This window comes from Kogia breviceps, chromosome 7 (assembly GCF_026419965.1).
Source record: "Kogia breviceps isolate mKogBre1 chromosome 7, mKogBre1 haplotype 1, whole genome shotgun sequence".
Classification (NCBI taxonomy): domain Eukaryota; kingdom Metazoa; phylum Chordata; class Mammalia; order Artiodactyla; family Physeteridae; genus Kogia; species Kogia breviceps.
In genome coordinates, this window is record NC_081316.1 from 79812451 (window position 1) to 79828862 (window position 16412).

Sequence of the window (16412 nt, forward strand, 5' to 3'; positions counted from 1 at the left end):
CTCTGCCATCTCAGGTTGTCTAGCTATCTGTGCTTGTGGTCTCCATTTTGTGGTCTGCAGGATTGTAGTTTTTCTTGCTTCTGCTGTCTGCCCCCTAGTGGATGAGGCTAGTCTAAGAGGCTTGTGCAGGCTTCCTAGTGGGAGGGACTGGTTCCTGCCCACTAGTGGGTGGAGCTGGATCTTGTCCCTCTGGTGCACAGGGCCATGTCAAAGGGTGTGTTTAATGGGAAGCTATGGGCTCTGGAAGACTTTAGGCAGATTGTCTGCTGATGGGTGTGGCTGTGTTCCTGCCCTGCTGGTGTTTAGCCTGAGGCATTCCAGCACTGGAGCCTACAGGCTTTTGGGTAGGACCAGGTCTTGGTGAGAAAATGACAGCCTCCAGGAGGGCTCACACCAATGAGTAATCTCCAGAATTACCACCACCAGTCTTTGTCCCCACAATGAGCTACAGCCGGCCCCTCTAGCTACACATGATACCATCCAATACTAGCAGGTAGGTCTGGCCCAGTCTCTTATGAGGTCACTGCTTTTTCCCCTGGGTCCTAATGCACATGAGACCTTGTGTTTACCCTCCAAGAGTGGAGTTTGTTTCCCCCAGTCCTGTAGAATTCCTTAAATCAAACCCCACTGGCTTTCAAAGCCAGATGCTCTCGTGGCTGTTCCTCACATTGCCAGACCCCTAGGCTGGGATGCCTGACATGGAGTGCAGAACTTTAACTCCTATGGGAGAACCTCTGTGATATAATATTTTTCTAGTTTTTGGGTTACCTACCTGGTGAGTATGGGATTTGATTTTATTGCAGTTGTGCCCTCCTACCATCTCATGTGGCTTCTTCTTTATCTTTGATCATAGGATATTTTTTTTGGTAGTTTCCAGCATTTTTTTTTGTCAATGGTTGTTCAGCATTTAGTTTTGATTTTGACATTTTCATAAGAAGAGTGAGCCCATGTCCTGCTCCTATGCCATCTTGTCTCCACCCAAAGCCTCAAATAACTTCTTAGATCATTGGCTCATTATGACAGATAAAATTCAGGAACTGTCAGATGGAAGACATGCAGAGAGGAAGGTATAGGAAAAGGGCTTGGAGCTTCCATGCCCTTTCCAGTCTGCCATTCTCCCAAAAGTCAAGTGTACTTGATAGTTGATAAGCGAGTAGACTTAAATGTTCTCACCACCAAAAAAGTATTATAATTGTATGAAGTAATGGATGTGTTAACCTTATTGTGTTGATCATTTAATAATATTGATACATGTGTTTCATATCATCACATTGTAGACCTTAAACTTAATGTTTGTGCCAATTATAGCTCAAGAAATCTGATGGGGGGAGAAAAGGAATATTAAAATCAAACCTAACGCCTGTATCCTACATCTCTATATCCTTCCAATTTTGCCTAAGATTTTAACAATTCCTTTAACTTGCATCTATACCAGGAAGAGAGCAATAATCTTCTAGAACAGAGGGTCTTAATGTGTGGTAAAGCAGATATTTCCCAGAGATGGTTGGAAGATAGTCTAGAGCTTTATGAAAAAAGCAATCACAATCATTTTTTTTAACATTTAGAACAAATAATCAATTTTGCACTTTCAAAATGGCACCTGAGTGGTAGAGAGGAGGAAGACAGAAAAGTAAGACAGGAGCCAACCGCACCAGTGAGGAGGTTGAAATAAGAGTTCAGGGCCTAGCTATAAGGATACAGAAGAGAGAGACCCACTGTAGGAATAATTGGGAAATCTCAAGGAGGGTTCTCTATTCAAGATGGAATATCATGAATCACTAATGGTGATTGTAAAATTTTCTCTTTTGTATGTACGTCAGAACTTCCTATAGGAAACATTTTAACAGATTTTCTTAAATCACTCTCCACACTTTAAGCATATTAAGTATATTGTAGAAAAAATTGGAGAGAAATTGTTAAAAAAAAAAAAAACGCTGGCCACAAATTTTTCAAACATTAACGTGTTCACCCAGAAATCAAAGAAATGAAACTATTGCATTTGTGTTCTCATCTATATAAAAATACAGTAAGTCCCCTACATACGAACCTTCAAGTTGCAAACTTTCAAAGATACGAACGTGTGTTCACATGTCCAATCACATAAGTTAGTTCACATGTCTGGTGTACATTGTCAAGTCCATGCATCATCTACAAGTGATTGTGTTTTTGTGTACTTCACTGTATAGTGCTGTATAAAGTAGAGTAGTACAGTATCTTTATTTCAAGCCCAGGATGTCTGGAAGAAAGCGTAAAAGCAGTGGTGATGAAGCTGGTACTGATGAAGAACCGAAGAGATTCACGACACAGGAAATGGCAAGGGAATTTTCTTTATTTGAGGAGAAACTTAGTTTTTGAGGCACAGGACCCAAACATAGAATGGTACATGAAGGTTGCAGCAGCCATTCAGAATGCAATCCAGTGCTATCATGTCATCTATGATGAGGAAAAAAGAGCCACTACCCAGACATCACTAGATCTTTTCTTCAAGAGGGTAAACAGAATTGAATCCAGCAAGGAACCAGAACCTGTGTCATCAACATTGGGCATGAGTGAAATTGCCGCTTGCCTTCCATCTCCTATTGCTGATGATCCTTCAGCTCTACCATCTCCCATCTCTTCTCTCTCCTCCAGTCAGTAACTCTTCTCGCCTGTTCACTTGATGCCAGCCCCTGTATGCCAGCTGTTGTGCTGTTCTACTATACTTTTCAAGGTACCGTACTGTAAGATTAAAAATGTTTTCATTTTTTGTTTTTGTTTTTTATGTATTATTTGTGTGAAAAGTATTATAAACCTATTACAGTACTATATAGCTGATTGTGTTAGTTCGGTACCTAAGCTAACTTTGTTGGACTTACGAACAAACTGGACTTACAAACGTGCTCTCGGAATGGAACTTGTTTTTATATATGGGACTTACTATATTTTTTAAATGACTATAGGGCAATTTAGCAAATGAACTGACTTGACGCTGGGTTAAACACAAATTGGACAACCACTTTTGGAAAACAATTAGACAACAGGACTTATGAGGTCTGCACAATGGTCAATAATTTTCCTGCTGGTATTTTATCCTAAGGATAAGCAGAAAAGAGGACATAGACAAATATGTCTGTGCCACTTAGTGGAAAAAAATGAAACTAGCCTTCTATTCCAGAAAAAAAAATAGGTTAAAATAACCACAGACAAGGACACAACTGCTGTAACTTATTATAAATATTTAAGCAAACACTAATTGAAAAAAAAGTATAATGGAAAATTAAAATGTTAATAAATTTATATTTAAGCATTATTTTTGCATAGCCTAGATCCTATATTAAGTTTTTTAAATAATATAAGCAAAGATTAACAAAAAAAGTGTCCATATTGGTTATACCAGTATCTGATGTTTGTATTTTCCCCCACCCTTCTCCTGTGAATTCTTTCCCAATGTCACTCTTAGAGTCCTTGAATACTTCAGGCCTTGGGGGAGAATACTCAGAAACCTGGAGCTAGTGAACAGGCCCAGGAGGAGAGTAGGAATAAGGCTTATAATCTAGTCCTGGGAGGTAGAGTAGAATAAGGAGTGAAGATTACTCCCATGGGGGGCAACTCAAGATGCAGAGGGAAGAATGCAGGTGTCTCTGTGCAACCCTTGGGAAGCAACTGGCTGTTTTCAGTACCTGGATAAAGAGGGGACACAGGAGAAAATATTGAAGAGGTCAGAGCCATGGCCTCCCTTTGACTATGAACTAAATTAATCAAAGCATCCAGACAAGAGGTGACTACTGAAAGGAGCTCCGTGGACATTGCCCAAATGGGTAAGTACATGTCAGAGATGGAGACAAAGTTATTGGAATCAGACTCCGATTTTCAGAAACTGCATTTGTCTTTGGTCCATCCAGGGCTTATCTTCTTTATAGTTCTAGTCAAAAGTAGAGGAAATAAGTTGAGTACAAATTGGGCTGGGTTATGAATCAAGGAAGAGGCGAAACCTCAATGTAAAAAGCTTTGTTGCCTAGTACTCTCCATCAGAACATGAGAGAAAAGATTGAACTATTCCATCCTGATTGGACCTCTTGTCTTCTGCTCCACAGTCAGGCAAACTTCTCTCCCAACTGCATCTTTACACCATCAACAGGTCTCTTTAATTATTTTTATCCACGTTTAAAAGGCTATTCATACAGTTGGGAAAGAAGGATATGGAGTTACCAAGGTCATATGAAAATAATACTGTGTCTGTGTTCTCTGGAAGGGGGCAAAGAACAGAGGGGAGGAGTAGGTAAGGAGGGAATACAGTGCCTGTTCCAGAGGCCAGGCATTCTAATATTTCACCTTCTGTGTGTGCACACACACATTTATAAATAGTTCATTTTAATACATGATGCAACTCTAAGGCAGCTGTTACTCCCTTCATTTCACAGACTGGCAAGCAGGCAGTGTAATCTCTCTGCCTTTGGTTTCTAAGTCACAGAGCCAGAAACAGTAGAGTTCGTATTTGAACTAAGTTTGTCTTGCTTCTAATCCATGTTTATTTCACTACAACAAAACATCTCTCTCGGGAGCTTCAGACCCATCATCAGGATGCCTCTTCCAGTACTTGCAGGCATGTCTCCTATGTTCAGGTAAGTATGCCCTTATGTGGACTGATACAGAAAATATTTCTCTAGAATGTTCTAGGTAAAGTGACACAGTTTAGGTGTACACCTAGTTCAAACCACCACTTAAGATGCCAATTATCAACTTGGTGTATTTTTATTCATATGCTCATATTCTTTGTTCCAGCCTAAAACTCAGTTACAATTTCATTGACTAAACTGGGTCTGGCACAAATCAAAGTTAGAAATCTGGTTTTAAGTCCATCTCATGAACATCTATTCTTTTATGATGAGATACTTTGCCCTTCCCTGACTTTGAGTAATTAGACCACCCTCCTAAACCATAAAGGGACCTATCACAGTATCTTCAGAGAACACTTCAGATATTCTCCCTTTTATGAGATAAAATTGTGTATTGACTAGTGTTCCCAATAAATCCCTGTCTTATCTCTACAATTTCTGGACTTTTGAGGAATCTTCAAAGATGTGCCACATGACAGTGAAACAAAGGAAACTGTTCCAATTTGCAGGATGTAAATTTCTGCTCTACTCCCCACCCCATAGTGAACAGTAAGAATTTAGAGAAAAGAAGCTGATGCCATATGCCAAGAGCCTCACACTTATTTCATTTGTTCTTTATCCTTACCCTTTGCAGTTGATAGTCTCCCCATTTTTAATAAGAAAAAGACTGAGACTTCAAGAGTTTAGGCAATTTACCCAAACATAGGGTAAAATGGTCTGGGTGGGAAATCTGGTTTTGTTAGATGGTAAAGCTGATACCCTAGGCTGCTACTGTGGTGCTATCTCCCATCCTTTCCTTTTCTTATCCAATAGATTCACAGAATCTTTACATTTGATCCCTGAGGAAGTAGTTTCACACATGGTATCACTTATTGGCATATCCAAGTACTCAGTTCACAGAATTGCTAAAGTCAGAGTTAATATAAAAGAACATCTGTGAACGATTTTACAGTTCACAGAACTTTAATCTTTTTTTTCAATACCTAGTCAATACCTGACCCAGAAGTAAGTAAACTCAAAAAACCTAACATTGTGTGTTGGAGTGTGAATTACAAATCCATGAGGTTACATAGGGGCATTTATTATGCTTATTTGCTATTAAAATGTAACTCCTATTTATATTTTTGACATGAATAATTTGAAATGTGCATGGACTTTAGTTGGGGGGAATTCAGTGACTATGTACCCATCCACTCTGGTATAGAGATATCAAAGAATGCTTTGTAGAGGACAGGTCTGGGATGGGACTTGATGGCTGGGTAAAAAAACCAAGAAGGTGGTGAGACCTCTCAGCAAAAATGTAGCCATGTGAAGAAAGTCACCATGTTACCATGACATGAGTATGGAGAGTCTGACTTGTTGAATCTGAGGCTCTAATGGGAAACATGAGGAGGGCAAGCCCAAGACAGGACAAGACCCAAATTATACCCTGTGCTCTCAGCTTCTGAACCCTGAGGATGTGTAGCAGTAGGAGCCATTGCTAGATTCTTAGAGGCACCTGAAGGGCAAAAGAGCAAGAAGTGGACCAGGCTTTTACAAGTAATGGACAGTGGTTTAGCGCTGATCTCCCTATCTCTTCAAAGAATAGAGACCAAGAAGTTTGTGGCCAGTAAGAAGGGTCCTGTTGACTGTTTTCTGTCAGTACATTTTTTTAAATCACTGTGATCAGATAATGGGCAAATGTCCAGTGAGATTTGCTCATTAAAAGATGCACCTCATCTTTTACCTATCTCAGATTATAGATGATGCCCAGATTCTCAGAAAGTTTAATAGACTCTGTCCTTAATGTTCCTTAGGACAGTTGACTCTATCTGTTCTTCATCTTTCTAACCATGAAATATGGGCAACCTTAAATGAGATATTTTCCTTTGAAAAATTAGGTCCTATGCCAGGTATCTTTTAAAGAAGTCAATTAGATTCGTCAGTCTGACCAAACCATTATTAAGCCATTAAAGAAAAGGGAATGTACCTCACTAACATATTTTCCTTAGTAAATTTTACCCTTAGTAAGTTGTCCCGTTATGTTTTTGATTGGGTTATGATAATTTTGTAAGACTATTAAAGCTTTTCACTATTCTTCAAAAACAGAATATACCCATACACAAAAGAAAGAAAATTAATGTGTTTTTACATCCAAGGTATATTCCTATAAGAAACACATATTTTATTTTATTTTTTTTAACATCTTTATTTGAGTATAACTGTTTTCAATAGTGTGTTAGTTTCTCCTTTACAACAAAGTGAATCAGTTATACATATACATATGTTCCCATAACTCTTCCCTCTTGTGTCACCCTCCCTATCCCACCCCTCTAGGTGGTCACACAGCACAGAGGTGAACTCCCTGTGCTTTGCTGCAGCTTCCCACTAGCTATCTAATTTACATTTGGTAGTGTGTATATGTCCCTGCCACTCTCTCACATCGTCACAGCTTACCCTTCCCCCTCCCCATATCCTCAAGTCCATGCTCTAGTAGGTCTGTGTTTTATTCCCATCCTACCACTAATCTCTTCATGACACTTTTTTTTTTTAGATTCCATATATATGTGTTAGCATACGGTATTTGTTTTTATCCTTCTGACTTACTTCACTCTGTATGACAGTCTATCCACCTCATTACAAATAACTCGGTTTCATTTCTTTTTATGGCTGAGTAATATTCCATTGTATATATGTGCCACATCTTCCTTATCCATTCATCTGTTGATGGACACTTAGGTTGCTTCCATGTCCTGGCTATCGTAAATAGAGCTGCAATAAACATTTTGGTACATGACTCTTTTTGAATTATGGTTTTCTCAGGGTATATGCCCACTAGTGGGATTGCTGGGTCATATGGTAGTTCTATTTGTAATTTTTTAAGGAACCTCCATACTGTTCTCCATAGTGGCTGTATCATTTTACATTCCCACCAACAGTGCAAGAGTGTTCCCTTTTCTCCACACCCTCTCCAGCATTTATTGTTTCTAGAGTTTTTGATGATGGCCAATCTGGCCGGTGTGAGATGATATCTCATTGTAGTTTTGATTTGCATTTCTCTAATGATTAATGATGTTGAGCATTCTTTCATGTGTTTGTTGGCTATCTGTATATCTTCTTTGGAGAAATGTCTATGTAGTTCTTCTGCCCATTTTTGGATTGCGTTGTTTGTTTTTTTTTTGTTATTGAGCTGCATGAGTTGCTTATAAATTTTGGATATTAATCCTTTGTCAGTTGCTTCATTTGCAAATATTTTCTCCCATTCTGAGGGTTGTCTTTTGGTCTTGTTTATGGTATCCTTTGCTGTGCAAAAGCTTTTAAGTTTCATTAGATCCCATTTGTTTATTTTTGTTTTTATTTCCATTTCTCTAGGAGATGGGTCAAAAAGGATCTTGCTGTGATTTATGTCATAGAGTGTTCTGCCTATGTTTTCATCTAAGAGTTTGATAGTGTCTGGCCTTACATTTAGGTCTTTAACCCATTTTGAGTTTATTTTTGTGTATGGTGTTAGGGAGTGTTCTAATTTCATACTTCTACAGGTAGCTGTCCAGTTTTCCCAGCACCACTTATTGAAGAGGCTGTCTTTTCACCACTGTGTTTCCTTCCCTCCTTTATCAAAGATAAGGTGACCATATGTGTGTGGGTTTATCTCTGGGCTTTCTATCCTGTTCCATTGATCTATATTTCTGTTTTTGTGCCAGTACCATACTGTCTTGATCACTGTGGCCTTGTAGTATAGTCTGAAGTCAGGGAGCCTGATTCATGTCATCTGCAAACAGTGACAGCTTTACTTCTTCTTTTCCTATTTGGATTCCTTTTCTTTCTTTATTTTATCTAATTGCTGTGGCTAGAACTTCCAAAACTAGGTTGAATAAGAGTGGTGAGAGTGGGCAACCTTGTCTTGTTCCTGATCTTAGTGGAAATGGTTTCAGTTTTTCACCATTGAGAACAATGCTGGCTGTGGGTTTGTCATATATTGCCTTTATTATATTGAGGAAAGTTCCCTCTATGCCTACTTTCTGCAGGGTTTTTATCATAAATGGGTGTTGAATTTTGTCAAAAGCTTTCTCTGCATCTATTGAGATGATCATATGGTTTTTCTCCTTCAGTTTGTTGATATGGTGTATCACGTTGTTTGATTTGCATATATTGAAGAATCCTTGCATTCCTGGAATAAACCCCACTTGATCATGGTGTATGATCCTTTTAATGTGCTGTTGGATTCTGTTTGCTAGTATTTTGTTGAGGATTTTTGCATCTATGTTCATCAGTGATATTGGACTCTAGTTTTCTTTCTTTGTGACGTCTTTGTCTGGTTTTGATATCAGGGTGATGGTGGCCTCATAGAATGAGTTTGGGAGTGTTCCTCCCTCTGCTATCTTTTGGAAGAGTTTGAGAAGGATAGGTGTTAGCTCTTCTCTAAATGTTTGATAGAATTCGCCTGTGAAGCCATCTGGTCCTGGGCTTTTGTTTGTTGGAAGATTTTGAATCACAGTTTCAATTTCAGTGCTTGTGATTGGTCTGTTCATATTTTCTATTTCTTCCTGGTTCAGTCTTGGCAGGTTGTGCATTTCTAAGAATTTGTCCATTTCTTCCAGGTTGTCCATTTTATTGGCATAGAGTTGCTTGTAGTAATCTTTCATAATCTTTTGTATTTCTGCAGTGTCAGTTGTCACATCTCCTTTTTCATTTCTAATTCTATTGATTTGAGTCTTCTCCCTTTTTTTCTTGATGAGTCTGGCTAATGGTTTATCAATTTTATTTATCTTCTCAAAGAACCAGCTTTTACTTTTATTGATCATTGCTATTGTTTCCTTCATTTCTTTTTCATTTATTTCTGATCTGATCTTTATGATTTCTTTCCTTCTGCTAAATTTGGGGGTTTTTTGTTCTTCCTTCTCTAATTGCTTTAGGTGCAAAGTTAAGTTGTTTATTCGAGATGCTTCCTGTTTCTTAAGGTATGATTGTATTGCTATAACCTTCCCTCTTAGAACTGCTTTTGCTGTATCCCATAGGTTTGGGGTCGTCGTGTCTCCATTGTCATTTGTTTCTAGGTACTTTTTGATTTCCTCTTTGATTTCTTCAGTGATTACTTCGTTATTAAGTAGTGTATTGTTTAGCCTCCATGTGTTTGTATTTTTTACAGATCTTTTCCTGTAATTGATATCTAGTCTCATAGCGTTGTGGTCAGAAAAGATACTTGATAGGATTTCAATTTTCTTAAATTTGCCAAGGCTAGATTTGTGACCCAAGATATGATCTATCCTGGAGAATGTTCCATGGGCACTTGAGAAAAATGTGTATTCTGTTGTTTTTGGATGGAATGTCCTATAAATATCAAGTAAATCCATCTTTTGCAATGTATCATTTAAAGCCTGTGTTTCCTTATTTATTTTCATTTGGATGATCTGTCCATTGGTGACAGTGGGGTGTTAAAGTCCCCTACTATGATTGTGTTACTGTCGATTTCCCCTTTTATGGCTGTTAGTATTTGCCTTATGTATTGAGGTGCGCCTATGTTGAGTGCATAAATATTTACAATTGTTATATCTTCTTCATGGATCGATCCCTTGATCATTATGTAGTGTCCTTCTTTGTCTCTTGTAATAGTTTTTATTTTAAAGTCTATTTTATCTGATATGAGTATTGTTACTCCAGCTTTCTTTTGAGTTCCATTTGCATGGGATATCTTTTTCCATCCCCTCACTTTCAGCCTGTAAGTGTCCCTAGGTCTGAAGTGGGTCTCTTGTAGACAGCATATATATGGGTCCTGTTTTTGTATCCATTCAGCCAGTCTGTGTCTTTTGGTGGGAGCATTTAATCCATTTACATTTAAGGTAATTATTGATATGTGTGTTCCTATTACCATTTACTTAATTGTTTTGTGTTGTTCTTGTAGGTCTTTTCCTTCTCTAATGTTTCTTGCCTAGAGAAGTTCCTTTAGCATTTTTTGTAAAGCTGGTTTGGTGGTGCTGAACTCTCTCAGCTTTTGCTTGTCTGTAAAGCTTTTAATTTCTCCATCAAATCTGAATGAGATCCTTGCTGGGTAGAGTAATCTTGGTTGTAGGTTTTTTTCCTTCATCACTTTAAATATGTCCTGCCACTCCCTTCTGGCTTGTAGAGTTTCTGTTGAAAGATCAGATGTTAGCCTTATGGGGATTCCCTTGTGTGTTATTTGTTGTTTTTCCCTTGATGCTTTTAATATGTTTTCTTTGTATTTAATTTTTGACAGTTTGATTAATATGTGTCTCGGCATGTTTATCCTTGGGTTTATCCTGTATGGGACCCTCTGTGCTTCCTGGACTTGGTTGACTATTTCCTTTCCTATATTAGGGAAGTTTTCCACTATAATCTCTTCAAATATTTTCTCAGTCCCTTTCTTTTTCTCTTCTTCTTCTGGGACCCCTATGATTCGAATGTTGGTGCGTTTAATGTTGTCCCAGAGATCTCTGAGACTGTCCTCAGTTCTTTTCATTCTTTTTTCTTTCCTCTGCTCTGCAGTAGTTATTTCCACTATTTTATCTTCCAGGTCACTTATCCGTCCTTCTGCCTCAGTTATTCTGCTACTGATCCCGTCTAGAGTATTTTTCATTTCATTTATTGTGTTGCTCATCGTTACTTGCTTCCTCTTTATTTCTTCTAGGTCCTTGTTAACTGTTTCTTGAAATTTGTCTATTCTATTTCCAAGATTTTCCATCATCTTCACCATCATTATTCTAAATTCTCTTTCAGGTAGATTGGCTATTACCTCTTCATTTGTTAGGTCTGGTGTGTTTTTATCTTGTTCCTTCATCTGCTGTGTGTTTTTCTGTCTTCTCATTTTGCTTATCTTACTGTGTTTGGGGTCTCCTTTTTGCAGGCTGCAGGTTCGTAGTTCTATCTATTTTTGGTGGCTGTCCCCAGTGGCTGAGGTTGGTTCAGTGGGTTGAGCAGGTTTCCTGGTTGGGGGGACAAGTGCCCCTGTTCTGGTGGATGAGGCTGGATCCCATCTCCCTGGTGGGCAGGTCCACGTGTGGTGGCGTGTATGGGGATGTCGGTAGCCTTACTGTGATTCTAGGCAGCCTCTCTGCTGATGGATGGGGCTGTAGACCTGTCTCGCTCTTTGTTGGGTATAGGGTGTCCAGCACTGTTCGTTGCTGGTCCTTGAGTGAAGCTGGGTCTTGGTGTTGAGATGGAGATCTCTGGGAGATTTTCGCCGTTTGATATTACGTGGAGTTGAGAGGTCTCTTGTGGACCAGTGTCCTGAGGTTAGTTCTCCCACCTCAAAGACACAGCTTTGACACCTGGCTGGAGTGCCAAGAGCCTTTAATCCACATGGCTTTTGGGAGGTCTGAGGTCTTCTGCCAGCATTCGGTGGGTGTTCTATAGGAGAAGTTCCACGTGTAGATGTATTTCTGATGTATCTGTGAGGAGGAAGGTGATCCCCGCGTCTTACTCTTCTGCCATCTTCTCCAGAAACACACATTTTAATGAAATCATATCGTATCAATACTTTAATCTGCTTTCTGTCATTCCCTCACTTACTGTAATATGACATAAATGTTTTACCAGATAATACATAGCTTTAAAAATATTATAATAAATCTAATTCATTGAATAATGCTTTAGTTTTGAACGCATTGGTTCTAAATTTTCACTATAAAATCATGAATTGCAAATAGCTAATCATTGTTATTGATGTTACTCTTTATACAACAAAGAGAAGCACATTACATGGACTTACATTTAATCACTGCACGTAGAACTTTGTGTTTTCCAGCATAGAAGTCCCCCAACTTGTTCATCCCCTTTGATCCAGTAATTTTGCTTTGGGAAATATTTCCTAAAGGAAATGGAAGAGAGCAATTTAGCAGTAGAAATGTTAAGCATACCTGTTTCTACATTTACCAGTGGGTGTTTTCATGCAGAGTCTCTTTTATAAAATACATGTCAATTTTCAAGTAGGCATTCAGAATTCTTCTTCATTATAGGTTCCGCCAGGATGGAAATAAGATTCCAGTTGTCTACAGTTTCCAGAGGCAATATCTGTCATAGCAGTAAAAATCTAAAACTAAGAGCTCCTGTCCCCTAGCTACTGTAAGCCCTCAAACATGTTCATGTCTGCTTGCTAATAATGCCTGCTTGGTGCCTACTTCCTTCTGGCTCACTGGCATCCCAGGGCTGGAGTCCCTGCACATCTGGCTCTCCATCCCCTTTAGCTCCATGTACCTGGTGGCTGTGGTGGGGAATGTGACCATCCTGGCCGTGGTAAAGTTGGAGCACAGCCTGCACCAGCCCATGTACATGTTGGCTGTCATTGACTTGGTCCTGTCAACCTCTACCATGCCCAAACTGCTAACCATCTTCTGGTTTGGTGCCTGTCACATTGACCTAGATACTTGCTTGACCCAAATGTTCTTTATCCACTGCTTCGTCACGGTAGAGTCAGGCATCTTCCTTGCCATGGCTTTTGATCACTATGTGGCCATCTGTGACCCACTATGCCACACCTCAATGCTCACCCATGCAGTGGTAGGACGTTTAGACCCGGCTGCCCTCCTCCATGGAGTACTCTACATTGGATCCCTGTCCCTGATGATTCGCCTGAGGCTTCCCCTTTACCAGACCCAAATCATTGCCCACTCCTACTGTGAGTACATGGCCGTGGTCACCTTGGCATGTAGTGACACAACAGTCAACAACTTATATGGAATGGGAATTGGCTTCCTGGTATTTATCCTGGATGCATTAGCCATCACTGCCTCCTATGTGATGATTTTTAGGGCTGTCATGGGGTTGGCCACCCCTGAGGCTAGGCTTCAAACCCTAGGAATATGCAGTTCTCATATTGGTGCTATCCTTGTCTTCTATATCCTCACTGATGTTTCCTCTCTCACTGCTTTGGCCATCATGTCCCTCCCCATATCCATATCCTTTTGGCCAACTTTTACCTCCTCATTCCACCCATCCTCAACCCAATTGTCTATGCTGTTCACACTAAACAAATTCAAGAGAGACTTCTCCACATTCTTAAGTCAGGGGCTCAACTCAAATGACTGTTCTGAATCTATGAGACATATTTAGTGATGGCAGGAAAAGGCTCTGACCAGGAAAACCAATGAAATAAGACCCATGCAACCAAGTCTTACCTGAGTTATGGAGAAAAGAATCTAAGAGGAATGCTAGAACATATTCTGTTTGACCATGGATTTCCCGAAAGTGGAAAGGGGAATATCTGAAATATTTGAAAGTGGAAATCAGGGCTTGAGTTTTTGTACAATATTCCTTTTACTATTTGACTTCATAAAATTAAGCACAATAGAGACAAGCATACAGACCACAGAAGTCGGATCATTTATATCTTTGACTTTTTTGGTGAAGGATTTCTGGTTTTTCTTTGGAGAGAGTTTTGCATAATTTCTATAAGGTAAAATTATAATTTAACACCTTCCATAAAGGTCTGGAAAAATTAAAATGTGTTGGCAACCTTCTCCAATCCTTTTCACTTGCCCCATAAAAGGTCTTTTGTTGAGAATGGAGGCAATGTGAATGTGAGAAACCTTAATATAATGAGACTTGGAATGGGACTCTACTACTCACAGGAGTTAAAGTCCTCAAGCCAGGTCATTCTCCCATTTAAATAGATAAATGGAAATGCAGTATCCCACATCTCCTCATAATAAAATCAACTACGAGCTGGGAGGAGGAGACAGAAGGACATCAGGAGATTCCATTTTGGAGTCCCTGAAATGGCCTACATGAAGGACAGCAGCCAACTGAAGTAAAACAACAGAAGCAAGAAGGTAAGAGTGGGATTATTGACATGAAAGAGGTTGGGTAGAGAACTGAGTAAATCTCTTTGGAGAATTCTTAGGGACAAATTATCAAAATAAATGTATGAACTTTTATTATTTACTGATCATAGAAGTTCCATAATGAGATGACTACTTCAGGCTAGAAACCTATAGAAATTTCGTGATAATGCATGAAAAAAACGAAATGAAGCAATCACATCAAACTACAGTATGTCCATTTTAGTTGTAAAATGTTTCAGACTTTAAATTGAAAATGCTCATTTAGCCTCCTCAATTTACAAACCATTACAAATATTTAAAAGCTAAGGTGACTTACCTTAGGCTTAAAAGGAATCATCTTTGAATTTGAACGTATAATCTAAAGAAGCCAATGATTAAACCAGAGCTAAAATTTAAACCTCATATATCATCAAAAAAATGAAGGACTTAGAATATAAGAAACTTTTTTCTAAAGTTTGGCTTAATGCCCCTAAGCCAGGTCTAAATTTCTATTTCCTCAGAATCCTATGCCTAAGCCTAAGGTTGGATGGGTAACATTTATTTTTTCCCATTGTTTTGGGGTGAAGGGTACTTATTTCCCCATCTCCTTATCAAGGGTTCTGGAGTTCAGTACCAAACCTAAGTCATTTATTGGGGAAACATTGTGTTCTATGAACATAATTTAAATGCCAAGTGTTATGTATCTGCTAGATTTTATTGGAGTTGATGAAAAGATACCATAAAATTACCAGAGTTAGAAGCTTATTTTACACAGTTATCTCCTGACCATAACTTGTGCTTCAGAGAAAATGAAGAAAAATGATGTTCACGTCTATCAGTGGCACCAGTGCTGTGAGGGAAATGACAAGGATCCTTTGTCATGGGATAGCTCTTTGGCATTAGCTGTAAGTCCATTTATACTATGTAAAGCAGAGTGTGTGTATGGAGATCCATGGCTCTTAATCTGGACTTAATTGAATTCAAGAGGATTAGTACTAAGAACTCTCTAGCCAAATATCCTCAGAAATGCCACAGTAAGGGGTTCCTCTATAGATGACCTGTTAGTTCTTCTGTAGATCAAGAACAAAAATCAATAATCTCCAGTTCCTTTATCTCCAGTCAGTCATTCAATACTGTATGAGGAAAAATAAGAAAAGTACTACCTGTATGTGTGCTCCTGCTCCATCCAGGTACAACCAACCATAACAACACCCAGGCCTATCAGACTCAGGATATGAGCTAAATTATAGATCATATAGTAGAGCATTTAATCCCATTGTCAACTATAGTCATGGCTTAGCCCTTTCATGGTGAACAGGATAACAGGGAAGATATCCTGGTGAATGCAATATGAGGATGTGACAAATAGGTCCAATAACTGAATATCCATCTTGTTTCTCCTTCACACAAATACCTTTTTCTTTTCTGTTACCCATACTCAGGGTGGAAGTAAAAGATACTATCATCATCGCCTTTTTTAAAAAAAATAAATTTATTTTTGGCTGCATTGGGTCTTTGTTGCTGTGCATGCATGGGCTTTCTCTAGTTGAGACGAGCGGAGGCTACTCTTTATTGCCTTCTCACTGCAGTGGCTTCTCTTGTTGCAGAACACGAGCTCTAGGTGCGTGGGATCAGTAGTTGTGGATTGCAAGCTCTAGAGCACAGGCTCAGTAGTTGTGGCACGTGGGCTTAGTTGCTCCGAGGCATGTGGGATCTTCCTGGGCCAGGGTTCGAACCCATGTCCCCTGCAGTGGTAGGCAGATTCTTAACCACTGCACCACCAGGGAAGTCCTCATCATTGCCTTTTGAGTCTGCAGGTCTTCATGGAAAATAATGAAGACTAGGGAACAGTTAAGGGAGGAGGAATCATTATAGTTATTAAAGGGTCATGTGGCACAGGTAGTTAACTTGGGCTCTGGACTTAGAATAAAGGGCAGAGATGGATCTGAACCAGTAATTTTCAGACTTTGGAGGTGTTGCACAATCTAAGCTTCAGTCTCTTTTTCTTTTATGGTTTTTATTCAATTTGTTAATATGGTGTATCACATTGATTGATTTGCATATA

At 39.1% G+C, this 16412-nt stretch overlaps 1 protein-coding gene across 1 annotated transcript; it reads left to right on the forward strand.

The window, feature by feature from the left end:
• Nucleotides 1-2383: 2383 nt before the first annotated feature.
• On the forward strand, nt 2384-13609 carry LOC131760342 (olfactory receptor 52M1-like). Its single transcript, XM_067039530.1, is given in 3 exon segments — nt 2384-2630; nt 12646-13443; nt 13446-13609. Coding segments are annotated over 3 exon segments (1209 nt in total).
• Nucleotides 13610-16412: the final 2803 nt, after the last annotated feature.